Source organism: Hyperolius riggenbachi, chromosome 6 (genome assembly GCF_040937935.1).
Source record: "Hyperolius riggenbachi isolate aHypRig1 chromosome 6, aHypRig1.pri, whole genome shotgun sequence".
In the NCBI taxonomy this organism is placed as follows: Eukaryota; Metazoa; Chordata; class Amphibia; order Anura; family Hyperoliidae; genus Hyperolius; species Hyperolius riggenbachi.
Window position 1 is genome coordinate 178,476,304 of NC_090651.1, and position 27,749 is coordinate 178,504,052.

Genomic DNA, 27,749 nt, shown 5'->3' on the forward strand with positions numbered 1-27,749 from the left:
GGGGCGTACAGCCAGGAACTTTTACACGTGCTTTAAGTTCCTGACAGCTAGTAGCTGGTAACAATATAATGATACTTTCACTTATTTGCTATTATCTAATTGATACTCTTTTTACCTTATATACATGAATACGTAAGGAAATGAAATAAGCATCGATATATTCTATATATTCTTACATACTTATACATACAGCGAGATATCTGATAGGAAAATTACTGCTTAGTTAAGATGTGTTATTAAGATGTAGGTCATCTCTCTACCACCTCTGTTTGAAGATGTGCTATTAGGATGTAGGTCATCTCTCTAGCACCTCTGTTTGAAGCCAACCACAAGAACATGTGTGTTACTGAATCCTATGTTAAAGAGGAACTCCAGTGAAAATAATGTAATAAAAAAGTGCTTCATTTTTACCATAATTATGTATAAATGATTTAGGCAGTGTTTGCTCATTGTAAAATCTTTTCTCTCCCAGATTCACATTCTGACATGTATTACATGGTGACATTTTTACTGTGGGCAGGTTATGTAGCGGTTTCTAGCTGTTCTGGCCTTGCAGACAGCTATAAACAGCCATTTCCTGTCTGTGAACATTGTTACATTGTGGCAGTTTGCCCAGAGTACCGTACGGTACCAGAGCCTCTTGTGAGAGGGATTTCAGCACAAAATCAGTCATACAGCGCCCCCTGATGGTCTGTTTGTGAAAATCATTATATTTCTCATGTAAAAGGGGGTATCAGCTACTGATTGGGATAAAGTTAAATTCTTGGTCGGAGTTTCTCTTTAAAACCCATTCTAGCATCCTGCCACATATTCTGGGCATGATGCCAAGGAACAGTGTACCTGTCGATATTTCCTGTTTACATGTCATTCTGTAAAAGATGAACATTTAGGTGATTTTATAAATGACGTATAAGACTCCAGTATACTTTACGCATCTGCAAATGTTATTTTCCTTTATTATAATTTTGTGGGTTTTGCCCTTTATAAGCCAAGGGCAGAATAAAGATTTCTGTTCCTATCCACGATACCGATCTCTGTGTATGATTTCATGTGAATGGGATCCTGACATGTCATTGCTATTGGATCCAATTATATACTAAGTGTTATTGTTAATTCTTAAGTTTATTTTATAATAGTTTTTGAGTTACAATATGCTTTCACACAGTAACATACAGGAGCACTGGAGAGTGATAGCCCTGAGTGACAGGGGCTATCACAAGGAGTGGTCGTACAGGCGTAGTCGGTAACAGATCGGTCAGTCAGAGGTACAGAGTCATCAGGCAAAATCGTAGTGAGTATACAGGCCGAGGTCAGCAACGGATCAGATAGGCAAAGGCACAGAAACGTAAGACTAGATCAGAGTGAGTGTTCAGGCAGAAGTCGGCAACAGATCAGATGGGCAAAGGTACAGAATCGTAAGGCAGAGAGTAATCAGAGGTTCAGGCAAAAGCTCATGCACAGAAATAATCAATATACAATGATAATGATAATTCTCCTAAGCTAAGTGCGAATCCCCGGGGTCCTGCCGGTTCAAGCACACAAGGATCTGACTAAGGTCTAAGAGCTTTCACTGCGAAGTTTCAGCAACGACAACGAGCCACTGACAGCTCATAGCTTAAATACAGACAAGCAGCCCCAAATGACCCGCCCTAAGTGAGTCAACCAATCGGCACTGAGGATCGGCGAGCCAAGGTCAGCTGACCAGCAGATCAGTTGACCCGCCTCCTCAGCGCAAAGATCTTGCCGCTTGGTGCGCGCGCAAGCTGATCTACGCTGGCGCAATGGAGAGAGGCCTGTTCTGCCGGAGAGAGCGAGAGGCGCCCGTGAGGACGTGGCCCCCGCCGTGGTGACGTCAGAAGAGGGAGCGGCGGCTGTACCGCTTCCCGCTGCAGAGGTAACCAAACTGTTATTGACAACTACAATATATACACTGACTGACTAGAGTACATATACTGTATATCGTGCTGATGCACAATATATGAAATGTAGCTCTTAAGATCCTCACTAGCTAAGGGCCTAGAACCAGTGAACTGATTAGTATCAAGGCCAGTGAGCAACTGTCTCACTTGGTCTAAAATACCCACAAGTCAGAGCAAGATCCCACCCCCAGGACGGCAGCCCCTTCGTCAGACACGCCTCCACAGCCTATAAAGGCTGCTCTGCGCCACGCATGTCTGACTGGAGGATCTGCGCACACGTGCCACCGCTGGAGGGATGCTGGAGATGCCACCAGAAGACGCTGGAGCGGAAGTCTCGGCGCCGGAGACGCTGCAGGATCCACTGCTGGAAGGTAAGATCGTTACATTACCCCCCTCCCCCGAGGAGTGGTCTCTAAACACTCTCTACCAGGTCTATCAGGGTATTCAAGATGAAATCTTTGCACCAACTGGTCAGCGTAAACCTGACGTGCGGGGATCCAGCATCTCTCCTCAGGACCATATCATTTCCAAACCACTAAATATTGTAAGGAGTTGTGGATTTTTAGAGAGTCGAGAATTCTCTCTACTTCATACTCAGGCTCTCCATCAACCTCGACAGGGGGTGGAGGATCTGCAGATGACATTATATTAGCAGCAGGTTTCAAAAGATAGACATGAAAGGAATCAACTCCTTTAATGGATTGGGGTAACGTTACCCGATATGCATTATTATTCATTTTCTCCTGGATAGGATAAGGTCCAATATACCTGGGTCCCAACTTAGCTGAAGGCTGACGCAAAGGAATATTACGAGTGGATTCCCAAACTAGATCTCCAGGAGCAAACTTGAACTCAGGTGAACGTCAGGTGTCAGCATAGAATTTTTTACGAGACACTGCATTCCGTAAATTCTGTTGCACGCCAGATGCGTTGAACATGAGAACTCCATTCCTCCAGAGGCGAAAAGGAAGAGGATGAGGATGGAAAACAAGTCAATTTCGGATTCTGGCCAGAAACAATCCAAAAAGGAGACATTTTCGTAGAAGAACTAGGAAGATTGTGTAAAGCAAATTCAGCAAAAGGCAAAAAGTCAAGCCAGGATTCCTGACAATCCGACACAAAACAACGGAGGTATTGTTCTAAGGATTGATTAGCCCTTTCAGTTTGCCCATTCGTTTCTGGATGGTAACCAGAAGAACAAGACAAGGTAATTCCCAACATAGCACTGAAAACACGCCAGAAGCGAGAGACTAACTGAACTCCCCGGTCAGATAGAACATTTTCTTGAAATCCCATATAACCGGAACACATGGACCACAAATAATTTGGCCAATTCCTTAGCAGAGGGTAACCCTGTGAGAGGTACAAAATGAGCCATTTTACTGAAACGATCTATGATAACACAGATTACCTTTTTACTACCAGAGGAAGGTAAATCCACCACAAAATCCATCGATAAATGAGACCAAGGTCTGGATGGAATGGGTAGAGACATGAGATGGCCCCGGGGAGCGATCCGAGATGACTTATTTTTGGCACAAGTGGCACAGGCAGCCACAAAAGCCTTACAGTCCTTTTTGAGTGAAGGCCACCACGCATGGCGAAACAAAAGTTCTAATGTCTTAGTCTCACCAGGATGCTCTTTCAATTTAGACTCATGAAACATTTGCAGTATCTGAAGACCCAGATGTAAGGGAACATAGTCTACATTAGGTGGTTTCCCAGGACTCTCTTGCTGAAAAGACTGTAAGGAACCAAACAAATCAGGAAATTATGTAGTATGAACCGTTGCAAGAACTCGATTTGAAGCAACATTTTCTCAGGAGTAGTAGGTAGAGTGATTTCAGTTTCAAAACTTCTAGACAAGACGTCAGCCTTCACATTCTTGGAACCCAATTTTTACGTAATTATAAAGTTAAAGGGGCACTACAGCAAAAAACTGTAAAATTTAAAATATATGCAAACATATACAAGTAAGAAGTACATTTTTTCTGGAGTAAAAGGAGCCATAAATTACTTTTCTCCTATGTTGCTGTCACTGTTGCAGTAGGTGGTAGAAATCTGACAGAAGTGACAGGTTTTGGACTAGTTCATCTCTTTATAGGGGATTCTCAGGGATTTATTTATTTTCAAAAGCACTTAGTGAATGGCAGTTGCTCAGTCCAACTGCCAAAAAACTGTGTAGCAAGCAGGGAAGCTGGCCAGCATCATTGTTTAAATCCTTTTTAGGGAATATCTTTATAAAGAATAAAAGCCTTGCTGAGAATCCCCTATGAAGAGATGGACTAGTCCAAAGCATTTCACTTCTGTCAGATTTCTACTGCCTACTGTAAGTGAAAGCATTATAGGAGAAAGGCAATTTATGGCTCATTTTACTCTGGAAAAAACGTACTACTTATTTTTCTATGTTTGCACATATTTTAAATTTTACAATTTTTCGCCATAGTGCCCCTTTAAATATCCTGGTTTCAGCATCAGAAAAACTTCCTATATGTATGTATTTTTGTGGTATATTGGAGTTAGTACGTCCTTCAAACTGCTCCTTTAAACCACCATATTTGACAGTGGGAATGGTGTGTTCAGAGTGATGTGCAGTGTTAGTTTTCTGCCACACATAGCGTTTTGCATTTTGGCCAAAAAGTTCCATTTTGGTCTCATCTGACCAGAGCACCTTCTTCCACATGGTTGCTGTGTCCCCCACATGGCTTGTGGCAAACTGCAAACGGGACTTCTTATGCTTTCTGTTAACAATGCCTTTCTTCTTGCCACTCTTCTATAAAGGCCAACTTTGTACAGTGCATGACTAATAGTTGTCCTATGGACAGAGTCTCCCACCTGAGCTGTAGATCTCTGCAGTTCGTCCAGAGTCACCTTGGGCCTCTTGACTGCATTTTTGATCAGCGCTCTCCTTGTTCGGCCTGTGAGTTTAGGTGGATGGCCTTGTCTTGGTAGGTTTACAGTTGCGCCATACTCCTTCCATTTCTGAATGATCGCTTGAACAGTGCTCCGTGGGATATTCAAGGCTTTGGAAATCTTTTTGCAGCCTAAGCCTGCTTTACATTTCTCAATAACTTGATCCCTGACCTGTCTTGTGTGTTCTTTGGACTTCACGGTGTTGTTGCTCCCAATATTCTCTTAGACAACTTCTGAGGCCCTCACAGAGCAGCTGTATTTGTACTGACATTAGATTACACACATGTGCACTCTATTTAGTCATTAGCACTCATCAGGCAATTTCTATAGGCAACTGACTGCCCTCAGATCAAAGGGGGCCGAATAATTATGCACACACCACTTTGCAGTTATTTATTTGTAAAAAATGTTTGGAATCATGTATGATTTTCGTTCCACTTCTCATGTGTACACCACTTTGTGTTGGTCTTTCATGTGGAATTCCAATAAAATTGATTCATGACAAAATGTGGAAAACTTCAAAGGGGCCGAATACTTTTGCAACCCACTGTATCTACGTCCTCTGTGACTTCATCTAAGCAGGGGCGCCTCTAGCCATTTTGTCACTCCAGGCGAGAAAACCTGCGGCGCCCTCCCCCCCCCCCCCCCCCATCACAACAGTATAGTGCTGCAGAAGATGTCAGTGCTATATAAATACATAATAATAATATGGTAGGACATTAGACTATGATTATGGTAGGATTAGAGTGTGAGCTCCTCTGAGGACAGTCAGTGACAGTCAGTGACATGACTATGTACTCTGTAATGTGCTGCAGGAGATGTCAGTGCTATATAAATACATAATAATAATATGGCAGGACATTAGACTATGACTATGGTAGGATTAGAGTGTGAGCTCCTCTGAGGACAGTCAGAGACATAACTATGTACTCTGTACAGTGCTGCAGAAGATCTCACTGCTATATAAATACATAATAATAATATGCTAGGACATTACACTATGACTATGGTAGGATTAGAGTGTGAGCTCCTCTGAGGACAGTCAGTGACATGACTATGTACTCTGTAATGTGCTGCAGGAGATGTCAGTGCTATATAAATACATAATAATACTATGGCAGGACATTAGACTATGACTATGGTAGGATTAGAGTGTGAGCTCCTCTGAGGACAGTCAGTGACATGACTATGTACTCTGTAAAGTGCTGCAGAAGATGTCAGTGCTATATAAATACATAATAATAATATGGTAGGACATTAGACTAGGACTATGGTAGGATTAGAGTGTGAGCTCCTCTGAGGACAGTCAGTGATATGACTATGTACTCTGTAAAGTGCTGCTGAAGGTGTTCAGTGCATTACATAATAATAATAATAATAATAATAATAATAATAATAATAATAATAATAATAATAATAATAATAATAATCAAGAACATCACACCACCATAGCAATGGTAAGGATTTGATTGTGAGCTCCTCTGAGGACCGTTAATGACTAGACTAAGTAGTTCATAAAAGCTGAACTGAAGAGAACCCGTGCGCCCATCCCCCCACTGCTGTCCGAAAGTCTGCCCGTGACACAGGAGGATGCAGGGATACGTAACATAATCTTATTGATACAAGGTCAATAATTTTAAATAATTTCATTAAATAGAAAGTGAGAGAGGGGAGAAAATAGGTAGAGAGAGAGATGAGAGGAGGGAGAGGTACAGGAAAGTGGGAGTCCCAGGAGGGAGAATTAATGGGAGAAATGTCTCACCATGGGGGCCCGTTTAGCAGGGGCACACTGGGAAATTGAATAGCAGGAAGAGAGGAGGGAGGGGGATGGAGCACATGGTAAGAAGACTAAAACCCAACAATTAGGAGGGCAGCCAGAGAAACAGGAACTTTCCATTACAAGTCAGCTAATCATGTATCTAGTGCTGTACAGTGCTTCCCTGCCTCTGCATGTCCCATCATTATCCCATCCTGGACAGTATGACAATTGGCTGTTCTGCTGAATAATCAGCATATACTGTAAGTCACATCATATATGCTGATAATCAGATTGATTACCATTAATGCTGGGCAGCCATGGTTTCCACTCTCCAGGATGCAGATAGTGATAGCACAGGAGCAGAGGTCCCAACATCCAGATCCACTCACAGGAAATAGAGCAGACTGCAGACATCAGGTCACAGTTCATCTCTCCACCTCCCACCTCCTGGTATGTGCAGCAGTGTCACACTCTGTCCCTCCTGGCTGCTGTTAGGATGGCCACCCAGCCGGTATCTGCCCGGCCTGGCCGTTAAATCAGCTAAAAAGCCGGCACCGGAATTTATTTATTTCCGGCATGTCATTTGCCGGTAAAACTAGCTGCCCCAGGGCCCGCCCAGGCCGAGCTCCCTGGCAACACAATTCCCTCCTCTGTTCTCAGATTGGCTGGCCAGGTACTGCCAGCCAATCACCAGCGTGGCTGTGTTTTTCCCGGCTGCCTGCAGAGGAGTGTGGGAGAAGGAGGAGCTGACTGAGTGTGTGTGTGCCGACAACTAGGGGGAGGAAGCGAAAACAAGGCAGCACACGTGCTTCTGCAGCTACTGTGTGTGAGTCAGAGCCGAAGATCATCAGAATGCCGGGAGATAAGGGAGCCTCAGAAGGGAGGGGGAGAAGAGTGAAGCCCAGCCTGTCACTGGATGGGGAGGTGAGGAGCCTGAAGCTTGAGGAGGAGAGGTGAGCTGACACTGGAGGGAGAAAGCTGGAGGTAAACGTTTCTATGACTGTTGCTTAAGCTATCAGGGCAGATAACTTTCTTAAATGTCATAGGAATACTGTTAAATTAGCTGGCATAGAGTTCTATTTCTATAGCCCTAGCTAGTTGTCTATAATGCTGATTTTATTCAAATTGCTGACTATTTTGAAGGTTTTTGTGCATATTCTATGCTGTTAATACTGTCTTCAATATGTTATCATGTACTCCCTTTGAAAGCATTGTATTTGCTGTACTTGTTCTAATGGTTTAATAAAACTTTTTTTTTTTTTTGGTAAAAAAAAGAGAGAAAGCTGGAGGGACAGAAACAGAGAGCAGCCAAAGCCACTAGTGTCCTGCATGCTGTGTGCACTGTGTAGGAAAGTCCAAGCCTTTACCAGCCGGTACACAACACAAGCTGGACCTTACCAGATGATTCCTTATCTACCCCTAAATTATGGCCAGTACCAGGATTACATGGGAAGTGCACACAGCAGGCACCTGTATGCATGCTTGTTATATTGTAATTGTTAAAGGAAACCTGAGATGCTTTAAGGAAACCAGAGACAAAGTAAAATAAAAGTTTTATACATACCTGGAGCTTCCACCAGCCCCATCCGCACGGATCGCTCCCACGCTGCCATTCTCAGTCTTCAGCTCCGGCATCGGGTCCCGTAACTTCAGCCAGTCATGGCCTGTCTGAGCATGCGCAGTGCGCTGCCGCCGTTGGAGAATAGTACTGCGCAGTGCTATTCTCCGACAGAGAGAGATGGAGAAAGCGCACTGCTCATGCTCAGACAGGCCACGACTGGCTGAAGTTACAGGACCCGGTGCCGGAGCTGAAGACTGAGGATGGCGGCGTGGGAGCGATCCGTGCGGATGGGGCTGGAGGAAGCCTCAGGTATGTATAAATATTTTATGTTAGTTTGTAACTGGTACACTTTAATAGTGGTATTTTTATACTTACAGGAGGCTTCCACCAGCCCCATGAGGTATGTGGGCTCCCTCGCTGTCCTCCCCAGCCTCTCTGTTATCTCATTATCCCCGCCAGTAATCTGGCCTATCACGCTCTTTGTTGCATGTGCAGCTTGTTCACCCTGATGCCTGGTAGCATTACATTCCCACAACCAGGAGCATTCTGCCCGAGTGTGTAGTAATACTGTGAAGGTGTAGAATGCTCCCAGGCACAGGCGCGCACACACAGCTGGGCCGCACATGCACATAAGAGAATAACCTGCCAGATTACCAGTGGGGATGAGATAATGGAGCAGCTGGAGAGGATGGAAAGGGAGCTCACACACCCCATGGGGCTGGAGGAAGATCCAGGTAAGTATACATAGACCACTATTAAACATTGCAAGTCCACTTTAAAGCGGGATTGTCACCTTAAAAATCAAATTTCAGCAGCAACTGGTCTGAGTGTATTAAGTGATAAATATGCTAATCCTGCATTCAGAACGTTTTCTGCTGTTATGATTTGGAGTTATCACATACTTTAGGAGCACTGGCCCTTTAGTAGTCAGTGCCAAACAGTTGCATGCTGGGGGTTCTTTTTATCTATAATATATTGCTCCTCTTTCCTTTATTTCCCTTCCTAGCTGCTTATCTGAAACACGATGCCCTGCTCACTTGTGTTTTCAAGCAAGGCTGAGGTGACTCAGCGATTGGAGGACAAAAGAAAAAAAAAATAAAGGGCAGAAATGACTTCAGGATTTAGCCTAAACTGTGGGCAAAAGACATGCCCCCCACCAGGAACAGAATTCTCTTCATTTACTATATAAAAGTCACTGAAATCAAAATGTGGACAGTACAATACATGTGTTATGTAAGTAGAGCAAGTATTTATCTACTTATATATGTGTTTTTTCCCCCCTGGCATAGTATGGCTGATCCTACTGCTTTAACCTTTCTTCACAGTACTGTAAAAGAAAATCCTGAGGTGAAGATGTATTGGGATATGCCAGTAAGAAATGGCGGACACGTTATTTATTTCTGCATGCAGGTCATGTTTATTTGGGAACTACTACACATCTAAGGCCTCTTTCGGATAGACAGCTGAGAACCATGACATGTTGTGTTTGATCACAGCAGGGGCCATGCTCGGATGTGACTCCGTGGAGGGCTGCTTGTCCAGTGCCAGTACCGATTGTTAGCAAGCGCTCAGACAGTGTAGTAGAGCAGCTGACAGTCAGTGAAATCACCTCTTGTCAGCTACCTGTCTGAAAGAGGTTTAACGGAGGTTAGCAGCTATGTCACTTTGGGCACCGTGCATTTGATTTTAACTACTGTGTGTAGTCAAATTTTGGCATTAAGTCATAGAACTTCAGCTGGGCTCTGGTGCTTTTTTATATTACAGCTGAGAGTTGCACCCAAACCCAAATGTGCATACAGACATGCAATTTTGATTGGCCAATCTGACCAATCTAACCACCTCCATGTAGTATGAGAGTCAACAGACTTTAAATACTATGAACAGATTGTGTATGTAAGCTCTCATACTACATACAAGTGGTAAAATTGACCAATTATTGTCCATTCAAAATTGGATGTGTGTACCAGGCTTAATACCTGTGAATAAAGGCGACAGAATGTAAGTATCAGTGAGGGCTACAGATTAGGGTTGGTTACTCTTTTAGGAGGACTGGGTTGGGCCTACCCACTAAAAAAGGCATGGGCAAACTTAGCCCTCCAGCTGTTAAAGAACTACAAGAACCACAATGCATTGCAGGAGTCTGACAGCCACAGTCATGACCCATAAAGGCAAATGCATTGTGGGACTTGTAGTTCCGTAACAGTTGGAGGGCCGAGTTTGCCCATGCCTGCACTAGAAGCAAGTTATGTGATGAGGAATTTTGAAACACGAATATACATTTTTACAGCTGGGTGATGATTATGGGAAGCTGAGCCTTCTCTAGTAATTCCACGTATGCTGTTCCTGTTCTGTGCCCTTCTCTTTTTTCTTTACTCTTACTCATTTATGCCCAGTCTCCCACTAGCTATAGAAGACCTACTATTTCCTCTACTGATAGTTTGGAAACTCCCCAAGAGATGCATGATAGAGATATATACGGTTTTGTGATATTTTGTGATGATGTCTGAGGTACCTTTGTAATGTTTCCTTTGCGGTTAAAGTGCATTATATATCTAAAATGAAACCTTCCCACTCAGGAAGGTTTGTAACTGATGGGGTTAAATTACCTACAGGTGATGCTCCATATTGCAGCTGTCACCGTATAGATATGGTGCTCAGGTCACTTCAACACTGAAACATCGTCATTTCATAATAATCAGTTTACCTTGTTTTACTGATTATTTGTGTGGCTTCTTCCACATGCTGAGAGGGCCAGAGGACTCCTTCACATCACAGACAGCTACCTCATTCCTACCTCAGGGCCCCAAGTTGCCTTTTAAGCCTGGTACACACATCTAATTTTGATTAGCCAATCACTGGTCAATTTTACCACCTCCATGTAGTAGGAAGGCCAACAGATTTTGAATACAATGACCAGATTGTGTAGGTAAGCTGTATAGAGTGTGTGTGTATGTAGAGCATGTGTGCGATGTGTGTATGTATTTATATAGAGCGTGTGTGTGTGTATATAGAGCATGTGTGTGTGTGTGTGTATGCATGCATGTATATAGAGGATATGTGTGTATGCATGTATATAGAGCATAGTGTTCTCCCCAGAATTTTTTTCCAGCCGGGTGGCATGAAAAAGTAGCCGGGTGGGGCGAGATGAGAGACTGCAGGGCCGGTGCTTCTCTGCACAGCTCTGCTTACAGCATGGCAGGAGGTGAGCCGAAGACAGCCGGGTGCTCACCAAAACTAGCTGGGTGGAGCACCCGGCTAAAAGAGCTTGGGGAGAACACTGGAGCATGTGTGTGTATGCATGTATATAGAGCATATGTGTGATGTCCCCCATCAAAAACTGTATGCCCTCCTCCCCTTCAGTGTAGCACTCCCTCCCTTACCCCATAGCAAGCATGGGTAGTAAATCCCCATGCTCCTTCTGGGCTGGTTGTACTGCCATACTCTAGCCCCCCCCCCTTTTCCCTAACAGACCCGACCCTCCTTAGTGTACTTTAGATGTTATTAATTATTTATACTTACCTGGGGCTTCTTCCAGCCCCATAAGGTGTGCGGGCTCCTTCGCCGTCCTCTCTGGCTGCTCTGTTCACTTGATACCCCCCACCCCAGTTTTCTGGTCAGTCATGTGATTCTGCACATGCACAACCTGGCCACTACTGCACAGGTGCAGAGTGCTACAGGGGAGGGGTGTGCACATGGCACAGAAGAGCTTGGCTGGCCAGATTACTGGGGGGGGGATATCAAGTGAATGGAGCAGCTGGTGAGGGATCCCCAGGTAAGTATAAATATACCCATTAATGCTGCCTTCAAGAGACCCAGACCGAGCCTAATGATAGGTACACACTATTTAATTTTCTGACAGATTTACTGTCAGATCGATTATTTCCAACAGGTCTGATCTGATTTTGGATCAATTTTCCATAGAAGTGTACAGAAAATCAATCAGAAACCAGATCAGACTTGTTGGAAATAATCGATCTGACAGTAAATCTGTCAGAAAATTGTATAGTGTGTACCAAGCATTAAAGGATCTCTGACCTGAGTGAGGGATAAGGAGGCTGACATATTCATTTCCACTTTAACAATGCCAGCTGCCTGGCTGTCCAGCTGGGCTTTCTGGCATTAGTAGTGTTTGCATCACAGACCTGAAACAAACATGCAACTAATCCAGTCTGACTTCAGTCAGAGCACCTGATCTGCATGCTTGTTCTGGGGCTGTGGCTAACAGTAATATGCTAGGTACACACGATACAATTTTCTGACAGATTTACTGTAAGATCGATTATTTCCAACAGGTCTGATCTGATTGTCCGATCTTTTTTCCATAGAGCTGAATCGAAAATCAATCGGAAAATTGATCAGAAATTAGATCAGACCTGTCGGAAATAATCGAGCTGACAATAAATCTGTCAGAAAATTGTATCATGTGTCCCTAGCATTAGAGGCATAAGATTAGCAGGACAGCCAGGAAATGTGCATTGTTTAAAAGGAAATAAATACGGCAGCCTCCATATCCCTCTCATGTCAGTGGTCGTTTAAAAAGTCTGCAACAAACCACTCCCACTTTTAGGCCACACCCCTCAGGTCACACCCACAAGCCGGTATTTTTTCACCCTAAAGGTGGCAACCCTAGCTGCTGTGCGTGTGTGAAAGCTTCCTGCTACCTCCTCACACACAACTCTAATGTCCATCCATCCACTGCAGTGCAGCTCGAGCCTCTGGTCGATACAGGGGTACGTATGTAAAGGTCAGGCAGGCCAGGCAGTGTAAATAGCCAGCGTGTTGTCCTCGTGTCTTGGCTGACAAGGGGGCAGAATTAGAGGGGGCGGGCCGCAGCTCAGTGAACACTGGCTACTGATGTGAAGAGGGGAAGAGGAGAAGGCATGGAGCAGAGCTCTGTTTCTCCTTCTACTGGCTGGGAGTGGAGGGGGCGGGTACAGAGGCGGCGGCGATCTTCCTCATGCCTCGAGACCACTGCTCTACACGCAATTAATAAAATCAGGAAAATATGTTTACATAGCGGCGGCCAGTGGCCGCAGCTGCGCCTAGTGACATGTCCAACGCCCCAGGCCACCGTCTTTAGTGTCTGTTGGCAGGGGCGCCCCTGCATCTAAGCCACGAGTCAGTAGATATACGTCTTGTAGCAGAAGCAGTGCTGTGCAGGATTGAGCTTGCTCCTGTGCACATTTCTGGCACTATCTGATGCAGCACTAATTGGTGAACGGAAATATATGTTTCCTGAGCTAATGAGATTTATTTTTACCATTAAAAATACTTTTATTTTCTCAGTTCATAGTGAAAAATATACTCTGTAACATTATTTCAGAATCAAAAATCTTCACCATAAATTGTGACAGGGACATAATCTAAGTTTTGTGATAAGCGGTAAGAATAGATAGGCAAAATTTGTGTATTTTTTCTACAGTAGCACTTTTTATTTTTAAACTGGAATTGGTAAAACTGAGAAATAATGTGTTTTTTCTATTTTTTTCCTTGTTTTCCCATTAAAATTCATGGAAAACAAAATTGTTCGAGGGAAAAAATGGCATACAATGAAAGCCTAGTTTGCCTTGAAAAAAAAAAATATACTGTATATTTCATTTCAGTGTCATAAGAAGGGATAGTTATTTCTGATTAAATAAGGACATAGCTAAACTGTCAAAACTGCTCTGGTCCATAAGTGGTAAACAAGGTCTGGATGCGAAGTGGTTAAGGCCATCTGTCCACCAGCTGAAGCTCAGTAGAAGATGGGTGTTGCAAAAGGACAACTACCTAAAGCATAGAAGTAAATCAACAACAGAATGGCTTAAAGAGACACTGAAGTGAAAAAAAATATATGATATAATGAATTGGTTGTGTACTATGAATAATTACTAGAAGACTAGCAGCAAAGAAAATATTCTCATATTTTTATTTTCAGGTATATAGTGTGTTTTCTAACATTGCATCATTCTCTAATATGTGCAGATTACACAACACTCTGCATTCAAAATGATTATTTCAGAGCAGTCTGTGAACTAATGACCTCTCCTCTAGCAGATAAAAAGAAAACTGTTCACTTAGGGCTGGTTCACACGGGCGTCTGCTGAGCTTTTGCTTGGCATTGCGTTCAAACGCCAGCGTTTAAATGCCAGCGTTTAAAAGCTAGCTTTTGAAGGCTTTTGGGAAGCGTTCAAGGCTAGCAGTTCTGGTCTCTGCTATTGTTTCCTGGCGTTTACCGCCTCTGAAAGCAGCATGTTGCTTTCGAGACTAGACGCAACGCCGGGATCTACCGCCAGGCTTTCATGAAAGCCTGCAAAAGCCGGCTCTAAACGCTCCCATTCACTTGCATGGGATGGCAGTAGATCCCAAAAAACGCTGCGTCTGAAACGCCGCGTTAAACGCCACAAAAACGCCTGTCTGAACCAGCCCTTATAGTTGAGATAATAAAAGTCAGAAGACAGCCCTCTCCACGACTTTGAAAGTCGTAGAGATGAATGGCTTTTTTGCATAGAGATAACAACTGTAGTTTCTTAACTCTTCCTGTACGGGAAACAATTACACTGATGTATCTGATCTTAATGTTTTATTTCTTAGCTGTGCTACACATACAAATCATAATATCATCATTTTTTTCGCTTCAGTGTCTCTTTAAACAGAAAAAATATGCATTCTGGAGTGGCTCAGTCAGAGTCCTAACCTCAACTCGGTTGAGATGCTGTGGCATGACCTTAAGAAAGCGATTTACACCAGACATCTCAAGAATATTGCTGAACTGAAACAGTTCTGTAAAGAGGAATGGTCAAAAATCACTCCTGACTGTTGTGCACGTCTGATCTGCAACTACAGGGAACGTTTGGTTGAAGTTTTTGCTGCCAAAGGAGGTTCAACCAGTTATTAAGTCTAATGGTTCACATACTTTTTCTACCTGCACTGTGAGGGCTTGTTCACACCAGAGCCATTGCCCGCCTTTTTTCAAGCACAGGCGATTTTTAAAATTGCCCCCAAAACACTTGTGCAATGAATGTCTATGAGAAGGTTCATATCAGTGCGGTTCGTGTGCTGTGTGTTCAGCAAAGTGGTGCCTGGACCATTTTGGGGGCGATTTTGCTATAAAAGAAGATATAGGAAGAGCTCTAAACGATCACAAAAACGTGCAATAAGGTGATAGCGTTTGCGTTTTTTTTCAGTGGATATTTATAAGTAAAGTGTTTCCAGGTCAGCCTGTACTTCCTGTTTGGACAGAGAGCTGACACAGAAGAAATTTCCAAAATGAGTCGCGGGGCTGGTTTTGCACGTAGGAGCTTCTCTCTCGGATACAAAACCACCGGAACTTTATGACAAAAAGCATCCTGACTATAAAGACAGCTGCAAAGCCAATCAGGTGTGGTCTGATATCACTGCTTATTTCATTGAAGATTTATGGGACGAATTATCTCCAAAAAGCAAAGCCGATAAAAGTAAGTTCACTCAAATGCTGAAATTCATCTTATGTTTGCTTGCACGTTTTTTTTTTTTTGTGTTCTTGACCTATGTAATAGTATGTGATTTTTACTGAAGAAGGCAATACTTGTAACCTTATAATATGCATAACGACTACAATAGGCCTCAGAACCACACACACGTGTGGCTTCTGCTGCATTGCGTTTAGCACAGCCATGCTTTTTAATAATGTCATTTCTAGCAACTAGCAGCAAATGTATGCACTGTTTTTATATGAATAATAGACAGAAAGCTCCAATGTGTGTTGTAAAGTACATATATTTTTAAACATAACTTTGGATAAATATCCTATAATGCAATATGCAGAAATTTGGTATTTTAACATAAATAAGTTAATCAACGTAAAACATTTTAAACTCAGATAGCCCCATCTGGGGTGAGGAAATAATGAGCTATCTGCTCTCTAATATTTGGTGCACTCTGGGTTCCTCTTTACATAGCCCCACTAATGTTAGAAATTGTCGGAGGAATGTCATGATTGTCAGAATCAGAATCAGTTTTATTTCGCCAAGTACAGCAGAGCTGTACTCGGAATTATTTGTGGTACACATGGCATAGGCATAGTATAGGAAAACAATACGTACAACACAACACAAACAGTTGGAATTACAGTACTGGTATAGGTCTGATCCTCGTTAGTAACAGACCCCGGTCATCAGTTAGTGTTCTTCCTGTCATGCAGGAACAGACCAATACTAATAATAGTCATGACAATAATAATAGTAATAATGATGGTGATGATGATGGTGGCCCCCATACTGCCGGGGGGCAGTGAGAACCAGGGCGGGCAGTGGTGAGAACTGTCTGGAAGGCCCCGCTAGGGCATGCCAGAAGGCGGGCCTGACGGGGGGAGGTTGGAGTTCAGCAGCCGAACCGCTTTGGGGAAGAAGGTGTTCTTCCGTCTAGAGGTTTTGCATGGTATAGTCCTGTAGCGGTGGCCCAGTGGGAGGAGCTTGAAGTAGCGTCTGCCTGGGTGGGAGGGGTCGCGGGAGATCACAGTGGCCCTCTTCATCATCCTAGCGGAGTGGAGGAGATCAAGTGGAGGAAGAGGAGACCCGATGATCCTCTCTGCGTTAGTTATGACTCTCTGTAGTTTGTATTTTTCACTGGCAGTTGCACCCATGTACCATACAATGATTGAGGAGCAGAGGATGGATTCTATGGTGGCAGTATAGAAGCTGGCCAGCAGCTTCCTGGGCATGCCGAATCTCTTTAGTTGGCGCAGGAAGAACAGCCTCTGCTGAGATTTCTTCTGAATGTTGGTAGTGTTCTGCCCCCACTTAAGGTTGTTGGAGAGAGTCGTGCCAAGGAACCGCACAGATGTCACTCTAGAGACTTCGGTCCCCTCAATGAGGACAGGTGGGAGGGGGGGAGGATTCTTCCTGAAGTCTACGACTAGTTCAACGGTTTTAGCAGCGTTGAGTACTAGGTGGTTGTCTCTGCACCAGTTGCAGATTCTCTCTACTTCGCTGCGGTACTCGTGCTCTCCGGAGCTGCCAATTAGGCCGATGATGGTGGTGTCGTCTGCAAATTTGATGGTTTTCACAGAGTCCGCGGATGATATGCAATTGTTGGTATATAGGGAGAACAATAGTGGTGATAATACGCAGCCTTGTGGAGCCCCTGTGTTGGTGGTTCTGATGCTGGAGTAGTAGTTGCCGAGTTTCACCTGTTGCGTTCTGTTTGTCAGAAAATCCTTGATCCATGCTCGAAGGGAAGGATCTACTCCGAGCCGCGTCAGATTTGTGAGCAGGATGTCTGGGCAGATTGTGTTGAACGCTGAGCTGAAATCTAGGAACAGGATCCTGGCGTAGGAGGCAGGGTTGTCTAGGTGCTCAGTGATGTATGCCAGGCTGGCATTGATAGCGTCCTCCACGGATCTATTTGCCCTGTAAGCAAATTGGAGCTGGTCAAGGTGGGCATCCGTTTGCTTCTTCAGATGGGCAAGGACCAGCCGTTCAAGGAGCTTCATAACATTGGAGGTTAGGGCCACTGGTCTAAAGTTGTTGTGCTCAGTGCTGCCTGGTTTTTTGGGGACTGGTACAATAATGGACCGCTTAAAGCACGGAGGGACAGTACCATCCGATAATGACCGCTCGAATAAGGAGGTGAGCACAGGGGCTAGCTGATCGGCACAGGTTCTCAGGCAGATCGACGACACTCCATCTGGGCCAGAAGACTTCCTGGGATTCAGCTTACGGAGGTGCTGGAGTACCTCTGGTTCGTGGACAGCGACAGAAGCCGGGGCGCCGAGTTCACTCGAGAGGGGGGTCACCTTGGCCGTCGCTGTTTGGACCACATGCTGGTTTGGTTGCCGCTCGAACCTGCAGTAGAACTCATTTAGCTCCTCTGCCAGCCGAAGGCTCGGGGTCGCAGGTTGAGCTACGGGTTTGAAGTTCGTGGCTGCTCTCATGCCCTTCCATACCTCCCGAGTATTGTTTGATTGGAGGTAGAGCCCCAGTTTGTCGGAGTAGGCCCTCTTTGCTGCTCGCAGTTCTCTCTTCAGGGCATACCTGGCCTCTCTGTATTTCTCAGGGGAGCCGGACCTGTGCGCTACCTCCTTGCATCTCCGAAGTCGGCGGAGCTTGTCGTTGAACCAAGGCTTATTGTTGGGGAAGACCCTGAAGGTCTTGGATGGAATACACGCTTCTTCGCAGAAGCTGATGTAGGAGGTGACATTCTCGGCCCATTCATCGAGGGAGGGTGCCTCCAGGGTTGACCAATCGGTGATATCAAAGCAAGCCTGGAGTTCCAGTTTTGCCTCTGCTGTCCATTTTTTGACGGTTTTGACAGTGGGCTTAGAGGTCTCCAGGAGCCTCCTATAAGTGGGGATCAGGTGGATCGTGTTGTGGTCGGAGTTTCCCAGAGGGGCACCTTGGGTGGCCTTGTATGCGCTCTTTTGGACCGTGTAGCAGTGGTTCAGGGTGTTGCCGTTTCTGGTGGGGCAGGTTATGTGCTGCTTGTAGCGGGGCATCTCCTGACGTAGGTTCGCCTTGTTAAAGTCGCCCAGGATGATGAACAGAGCCTCAGGGAGGGATGTTTCCCACTGCGAGATGCAATCGCTGAGGGCTTGCAGCGCAGTCTTGGAGCATGCGTCAGGAGGGATGTAGACCCCAACGAGGACAAGGGAAGAGAACTCCCTGGGGGAGTATTTAGGCCTACAGTTTATGGCCAAAAACTCGACATCTGGGGTGCAGGTCTTGTTGAGAGTGGTGATGTTGGAGCACCAGGAGGTGTTGATGTAAAAGCAGATACCCCCGCCTCTCATTTTTCCGGAGAGGACTGCATCACGGTCTGCTCTTAGGAGGTTGTAGCCTGGTACGTGTAGGGAGTTGTCGGGGGTGCTGTCGCACAGCCAGGTCTCCGTAAAACAGATAACAGGGGTGTTCTTGCTGATCTGGGGTTTGCTACCGAGTAAAAGGAGCAGCTCGTCCATTTTGTTGGGGAGTGAGCAGACGTTTGCAAGTAGGATGGCAGGGATGGGAGTGCGAAGACCTTTTCTTTTGAGTCGGACCTGGGCCCCAGCTCTCCTACCTCTGTGGCGGCGTTTGTACGGAGCTTGCTTGGAGTCGAGATATTGGATGTGGGCGGTAACAGCATCCCACAGGGGGGAGCCCCGCGGAGGCTTAGGGCTGTCTCAGGGTTCCCAATTTAGGAGGGCCTCTCTGGATAGGGTGGCTATATTTTGTGTCCGTTTCGTGCCCATGACCCTGGTACCTCCGTAGGGGGTGGTATTTGGGTTCAGTGCAGAGGGTGGCACGGGGGTGATCGTGTGGAGCAAGACAGCGGGGCCTAGCATAGACTATAGTCTGGTGGAGGATCTCGGAGAGACGGGCAGTGAGCGGTGGCATACAGTACAGGCACAGTAGTGTTGTGAGACGCAGTGGCATACAGTATAGGCACAATAGTATTTCGAGGTGCAGTGGCGTGCAGTACAGGCCCAGAAGTGTACTGAGTTGCAGTGGCTTACTGTACATGCAATGCGTGCACGAAAGTGATCTGAGGTGCAGAGGCGTGCGGTACAGGCACACTAGTGCTCTGAGGTGCAGTGGCATACAGTATAGGCCCGGTAGCGGTCAGAGGCATACAGTGCAGGCACAAAGGTGTTTCTGGGGTGCAGTGGCATACGGTGCAGGCACAGAGGTGTTTCTGGGGTGCAGTGACAGAATAAGCTCAGCAGGTGAAGGTGCTCCAATGTGCAGGGGAGTGGAGGGAGGCAAGAGAGATTGTAGCTCACCGTTTCAGAGTGCAGGCCCAGAGTGCAGCTCCCATTTCGGAACGCAGGTCTGTGATCCCAGTCGTCTGGGTGCTGGGGTGACGCTGCTGGCCAGAGGAGCTGGTCTGTCTGGGGGTGGCTGGAGCCAGAGGGGCGCTCAGAGTGATGGCAGAGGCGGATGCTGCCCAGGACGGTGGGGCCTGGTGTACACGTGGCCAGAGGCCGGCCTACTGTGCTTCCTGGGGCCGTTCCTCTTTGCTTCCCGGGGCGGAGAGATGGCGGCGGAGGGACCCCGCAGCAGGTCTGTCTAGGGGTGGCTGGAGCCAGAGGGGCCGCTCAGAGTGGTGGCAGTGACGGATGCTGCCCGGGACGGTGGGGCCTGGTGTCCGGAGGCCAACCTACTGTGCTTCCTGGGGCGGCGAGATGGCGGCAGGGGAACCCTGCAGACTGCAGAGGAGAGGCGGCAGTAGGAGAGAGATCCGCAGCAGAGATGGGAAGACGGCAGGAGGCAGGACGGAATTCCATGGCCCACGAAAGAGAAGAGGCCGTAGGGTGGCTGAGGATCGGAGGCGGCAGGAGCTGAGCATCGAGGGCGGCCAGGGATCCGGAGCCAGGAATCCAATGTGGCAGCAGGGATCGGAGGCGGCAGGAGCTGATCATCGAGGGCGTCCAGGGATCTGGAGCTGAGGTCCAATGTGGCAGCGGGGACGTGTGTGTCTGCCGAAGTTGCCCAAAAGCTGAGACCAGGAGCAGAGCAGTGGTGACCATCGGGCCAGAAGCGGAGGACCGTTGCGGCGGCGGGAGCAGGAGCCAGATATCAGGGCAATGCGCGGTCAGCACTGGATCGTCCCGAGGTGAGTGGACTCCAAAACTAAGCTGAAACTAAACTACTAAACTAGTGCTAAACTGCTAGACTACTGCTAGACTATTTACAACAGCTATTTACAAAAAAGCCAGGAGCCATGCGACCGAGGCGCCCCGTACAGGCGCCATCTTGGAAATGTAATATATTTGCTTCCATTATTCTCATAAAGTTGTGTAGGAGTCAGGTAGCCTTGACAACAGTCACTGCATTTACAGGTAACATTTGCATGGCAGTGTGGTCTATCCACCACTTGTTAGCAAGAATGCCAAAGGTGCATTCCACCACTTTCCTTGCTTGTTTAGTCTCATGTTGAAATGTTTTTGTTAACTGCCATGACTCTATCTGAAAAAGGCCTCATAACATTTTCACAAAGGGCAAAGGCCTCATCATCAAGGAAGGTTCAGGGATAGGCAGGTGCATGGGTGTTAGGCCAAGGGCATGGTCCATGGATGTGAAGTTGGCCCTGTTGTAGTTCCATCCAGATGTTTCTACAGGTATCCAACATTATGTTTTGGATGGTGGACTTGGGCAACCTGTATTAGAAATGTAGTGCTGCATATGTATGTCGTGTTGTATGGAATCTGCAAAATAAAAGCAAAAATTAACATTAAAGGGATACTGTAGGGGGGTCGGGGGGAAATGAGCTGAACTTACCCGGGGCTTCTAATGGTCCCCCGCAGACATCCTGTGTTGGCGCAGCCACTCACCGATGCTCCGGCCCCGCCTCCAGTTCACTTCTGGAATTTCTGACTTTAAAGTCAGAAAACCACTGCACCTGCGTTGCCGTGTCCTCGCTCCCGCCGATGTCACCAGGAGGGTATAGCAGAAGCCCAGTATGGTCTGTGCCTGCGCAGTACGCTCCTGGTGACATCAGCGGGATCGAGGACACGGCAACGCAAGCGCAGTGGTTTTCTGACTTTAAAGTCAGAAATTCCAGAAGTGAACTGGAGGCGGGGCCGGAGCATCGGTGAGTGGCTGCGCGGGCACAGGATGTCTGTGGGGGACCATTAGAAGCCCCGGGTAAGTTCAACTCATTTTCCCCCGACCCCCCTACAGTGTCCCTTTAATGTATTGTTCTTTTACAGTTGACCAGTTGAGGACCAGATGGAAATCCGTTCGGGATAATTATAAGAAAGAGTTGGATAAGCAACAAAATGAACAAAGAAGTGGTGCCGGAGCCAGCAGACGCAAACCATACAAATTTACCAAATTATTGGACTTCCTCAAGCCATATATAAATACTGGAGTGTAAGTATTGACACTGATGAATGACAAAGCCATGATGCTTATTCTGATTAAGGTGAGTTTTATTATCATTATCCCTTCTTAACCCTCTGGGCGATACAATTAGATCGCCCAGGAGGGGGCGCAGCACTTTTTTTTTAAATATTTATTTTTTAAATCATGTAGCGAGCCCTGGGCTCGCTACATGATAGCCGCTGCGCAGCGGCATCCCCCCACCCACTCCGATCGCCTTCGGCGATCAGAGTAAGCAGGAAATCCCGTTCAGAACGGATTTCCTGCTGGGCTTCCCCGGTCGCCATGGCGACTGGGCGGGATGACGTCACCGATGTCATGGACGTCGTGACGTCAGAGGGAGTCCCCATTCACCCCTCAGCGCTGCCTGGCACTGATTGGCCAGGCTGCGCAAGGGGTCGGGGAGGGGGGAGGGTACCTGCGCGGCACGGCGGGTAGCGGCGGATCGGCGGCAAGCAGCGGCGATCAGAAGTTACACGCAGCTAGCAAAGTGCTAGCTGCGTAAAACAAAAAAAAAATTATGCAAATCGGCCCACCAGGGCCTGAGAACTCCTCCTGCGCGATATACCCCGAGCTCAGCTCGGGATTATCGCCCAGGAGGTTAACAATACTGAAGACAGTCTTCCTGATGAAGATACCCCAGAAACTCCAACTGCAGATTTGGATATTACTGACCCTTCATCACAGAATACTAGTACAACATCTGTGCATGAAGAAGAGGACAACATCCCTGTGCACTCCCCAGGCAGTCCATCCACTCAGTTCACACCCCCAATTACATGCAATGTCTCATACAGGAGTAGACACAACTTTCAGGTGAGAAGATTAGGAAGAGGCATGTCTAGGGCTGAATTTGATCACAAAATGATCAGTTCTATTAAGAAAGCAGTAACCCATATGTAAAAAAATACACAAAACTTACATGCATTGAATGAGCCCTGAACTAATTTCCTCCTCAGTCTAGTACCATCTTTTAACCTCCCTGGCGGTAAGCCCGAGCTGAGCTTGGGCTATGCCGCGCAGGGGGAGATCTCAGCCCCTGGTGGGGCGATTTTTAATCTGTAAATTGCTGTGCGCGCAGCCAGCACTTTGCTAGCCGCGCGCACAGCTTGATCGCCGCCGCTCTGCGGCGATCGGCCGCACGCAGCGGCGAAAGAGGCCCCCCCCCCCCCCCCCGCCAGAGCCCTGCACTGCCCGGACCAATGAGTTCCAGGCAGCGCTATGGGCTGGATCGGGTGTCCATGACGTCATCCCGATCATCGCCATGGCGACAGGAGAAGCCAAACAGGGAAAAGCGTTATATACGCGTTCCCCTGTTTGCTATAGATGCCGGCGACGATCGCACTAGAGGGACACATGCGCCCTCTAGTGGTGTTTCATGTAGCTACCACTCTGGTAGCTTTACATGAAACAAAAAAAAAAATTAAAAAAAAAAGGATTTTTGCCAATTAGGCAAAAAAAATTAACCGCCAAGGAGGTTAAAAAAAAATCCCTGAAGAAAAATTGTTGTTAGCCAAACGCGGTGTCATTGACGTTGTCAACAAATATATCACACCAGAACCAGCTAATGGAACCCAAGACACATCATATTATGGCCATACTCATATGGGTCAACTTCATGATCCATACAGGCACCCAGTACAGCCACCTTATTATGGTTAACCTGTATATGAGCTTCACCTTTACTCATTGCCAAGTATGCAACCTTATGCTCATAGGTCTGCACACCCCTACTATCCACCCATCCCACCACCTATGCCTCAAAGACCATCAAGTACACAAGAACCCTCTCCTGACACACCGGTCTATACAGACCTAAGTGGTCAAGGTAGTGGTCACAACAAGCCACAGCAACATTTACCTGACAGTGAGACACACTGCATCTCACCATTATTGTTTGTTGACAAAATTGAATGTGGCCTCCTTCCATTTAGCTAAGAGTTATGAAGGTTTATTGTTATTGTTTACATTATATGTGGAAAAGATTTGACTGTTATTTTTTAACTTTAACCAGAAAGTGGTAATTGTTTTACATTACACTGTACAGTGTTATGACAAGTCTCTGGGTAGGACATATAGGCTGCATGAACACTGTAGTTGACCTTAGAAATATGGGTCACAATTTCTTCACGAGATAATCAAAGCTGTTTAGATTAAAGAAAAAGTTTTAATTTGTGAATTGTACCACTGTCATTTGGAATGTACAAATATAACAGTGCATACTGTGAACATTTTTGTTACATGTTAAAAAATGGCAGCCTTTAAAACAAAACAAAATGGCCCACTAATTGCTAAAATAAAAAAACAAACAAACAAACATGTCTTCTCTTTGTTCACAGATAAGATAAACTATTGCAGGTTGATGCATTGTTGAAGAGGTTGCTCATTGTGGCTTACACATTCGTAGAAGTTTGAGTATAATGGGCGCAAAGTGTTTTGCCTATAGCTGTTGCTAAGGACATTGGGGTCAGATCTGGTAACATTTTAGTAAAACCACATATATGAAGGTAAAATGGCTTTGAAGGGTCAATATATACCTTACACATGGTATTAGAGAAATACATGGAAAATAAACATTGTAACTCACCTGGCTATAATCATCCTGGTGTATGCAAAGAATTTCTCTGGGTCAGCACACAAATCCTGGTAAATGGACTGAAATTGACCCTTCCAATCTTTGCTAATATTCATGAACCCAGTACCGACGAGGCCAGGACCTTCTCCTCATGAAACCAACAGCACACAAAAGCACAGCCAACTCATCCTCCATCGCTATACTCCTCTCTAGAACCCACAGAGCATTGCAGGTAATACTCCCCTTATATATCCTGCCCATTACATGTATTCAATATTTTATTATGTTAATTTCAATTATTTAGAGCAAGGGCTTTTTAAATTCAGCCAAAATATGCCTTAAAAAATGCAAAACACCCCCCAAAACGCTTACAAAACGCGAGCCTAAAAACACACCGCCCACCCAAGAGCCGGGATAAAAAAAATGCGCCAAAAAAAGCCAAACGCTAACGCGAACAGAACGCAATGTGAACGAGCCCTGAATGTTTACATGGTGTGTTCAATAAAAGCACAATAATCTGAACATTTATATAGCGCTTTTCTCCTGTCGGACTCAAAGCGCTCAAGAGCTGCAGCCACTGGGATGCGCTCAAGAGGCCACCCTGCAGTGTTAGGGAGTCTTGCTTTGAACTCCTTACTGAATAGGTACTTGACCTAGCCAGGATTCGAACCCTGGTCTCCCATGTCAAAGGCAGAGCCCTTAACCAGCCCTTAACCAGTACACTTTCCAGCCACTAAGCATGGAAACGTTTAATTGTCTGTGTGGTATTAGTTTAAGCAGACTGTGATTATATATATATATATACATATATATATATATATATATATATATATATATATATATATATATATATATATATATATACACATATACAGTATATATACACATATTAAAAAAATTATCTTTACGTACAAGGGCATACAGAAACAAATATTGTATTTACTTAGAAATATGTGACTGACCTCTGCAGCGCTCCTTCTGGTGTGTAAACTTTTGCTGTATTTGCATCGTTGAGACGAGAATAGTGGAGGATGGCCCTTTTCAGGTGACTCATTAGTAAATCCTGTGAAGGGTGATTGAATTCAGTGCCTGTCTCATATACTTTTACACATGCTCAAATATATTAATTTAATGCAACATAATAACAGGTACCTGAACCATTAAAAGGACAACTGAAGTGAGAGGGATATAATGACTACCAAATGTATTGACTCTTGAAATGTATTGCTTGGCGCTCCTGCTGATCTTCTGCCTTTGTATTTTTAGCCATAGACCCAGATCAAGCATGCAGCAGATCAATTGTTTCTGACATTTTTGTCAGATCTGACAACATTAGCTACATGCTTGTTTCTGGTGTCATTCAGACACTACTACAGACAAATAAAGCAGCAGATGACAGATAGTAAGTAGGTGAGCGCTTCAGGCAGTGTTTGCTCTATATATCACAGTCTACACAGTGGGTGTCCCCCCTTTTCGTAAGGACTCACCAGATGTTGCGGCCTTTATGACCCGTGTACGCTTCTGGGGTATTGACCACCCAACAGCCTCTCTGGCAATCCACTCCCATCACCTCCATGGCTGTGTACAATAAAAGAAACTCCATCGTGTAAAAGCGTAAGATTTATTCATAAAAAATATATATTAAAGAGCCGTATTACAAATGTTAAAGCATACCAGCATATTCGGTCCTATTACATGTACAGTAACGTGCTAAACACGCGTGCACACAGATTGCACTGGGCAAACCTGCACTTAGCCAACATATGCGGATAGCCACCAATGGCCTGGTCTAGCTTTACACCGCAAAGTGCGGTCGCCTGCTAGTATCAAAAACTCCTGTGGTAACAGTACAGCCACGGCCGACCTACGTTCCACTCTGACGCCCTGGGCAGAGTTCCGGTATGACGTCACAGAGTGGAAAGTAGGTCAGACGCGGCCGTACTGTTATCGTACTGTATCCCTGTGCATGCGTGTTTAGCACGTTACTGTACATGTAATAGGATGGGAGATGCTGGACTGGTATGCTTTAACATTTGTATTACGGCTTTTTAATATATATTTTTTATAAATAAATCGTGCGCTTTTACGGGATGAGGAGCACGGCCCCCCCTGGCCACTGCCCCTTCCCCCTTCCGTCCCAGCGTCAGACCTCGATCAGGCGGCGACCAATAGTGCGGGCGCTAGGACCTAGCACACCGCACTGATATGTGGTAGTGACATCACTTCCGCATATAGAGCGTGGTGCGTCCGTGTGCCCGCTCTAACTGGTTGGGTTACCCACTGATCGAGGTCTGATGCTGCAAGGTGAGGGGGACGCCTGTCACTTCCTAACCTGGGGGATGCCTGTCACTACCTAAACGGGGGGTCCCTGTCACTTCCTAACCTGGGGGCGCCTGTCACTTCCTAACCTGGGGGACCCTGTCACTACCTAAACTGGGGGTCCCTGTCACTTCCTAACCTGGGGGTCCCTGTCACTACCTAAATGGGGGTCCCTGTCACTTCCTAACCTGGGGGTCCCTGTCACTTCCTAACCTGGGGGTCCCTGTCGCTACCTAACCTGGGGCGCCTGTCACTATCTAACCTTGGGGTCCCTGTCACTACCTAACCTGGGGGTCCCTGTCACTACCTAACCTGGAGGTCCCTGTCGTTACCTAACCTGGGGGTCCCTGTTGCTACCTAACCTGGGGTCCCTGTCACTACCTAACCTGGGGGGCACCTGTCACTACCTAACTGAGGGTCACAGTCACTACCTAACCTTGGGGGCACCTGTCACTAACTAACCTGGGGGGCACCTGTCACTACCTAACTGAGGGTCCCTGTCACTACCTAACCTAAGGGGCACCTGTCACTACCTAACTGAGGGTCCCTCTCACTACCAAACCTGGAGGGCACCTGTCACTACCTAACCTGGGGGGCACCTGTCACTTCCTAACCTGGGGGGCACCTGTCACTTCCTAAACTGGGGGGCTCCTGGTGCTACCTAAACTGGGGGGCTCCTGGCACTACCTAAACTGGGGGGCTCCTGGCACTACCTAAACTATCCAGGCCAACCAGCACAGCATCACCACCAGCCAACTAGCCCAGAATTACTGTCAAAAAGGCCACCGCATCACCACCAGTCAGGCCAGCATTTACTTCATCCAGCCAAGCACAGCCCAGCATCATCGCCAGCCAGGTCACAGCATTACTCCCAGCCAATCCCAGC

General features: G+C 46.2%; 2 protein-coding genes across 4 annotated transcripts in view; one reads left to right on the forward strand and one right to left on the reverse strand.

The window, feature by feature from the left end:
* Positions 1–27,749, reverse strand: part of SERHL2 (serine hydrolase like 2) — a 1,569,464-nt gene that overhangs the window by 519,055 nt on the left and 1,022,660 nt on the right. For all 3 annotated transcript variants that reach the window (XM_068240234.1, XM_068240233.1, XM_068240235.1), the window contains exon 8: positions 25,507–25,607. In XM_068240234.1, coding sequence (XP_068096335.1) covers positions 25,507–25,607 — 101 coding nt within the window. The remainder of the gene's footprint in view (positions 1–25,506; positions 25,608–27,749) is intronic.
* Positions 21,865–27,749, forward strand: part of LOC137521244 (uncharacterized) — a 115,641-nt gene continuing 109,756 nt past the window's right edge. Inside the window, exon 1 of the mRNA XM_068240232.1 lies at positions 21,865–21,960. The gene's annotated coding sequence lies outside the window, so the exon portion shown is untranslated. The remainder of the gene's footprint in view (positions 21,961–27,749) is intronic.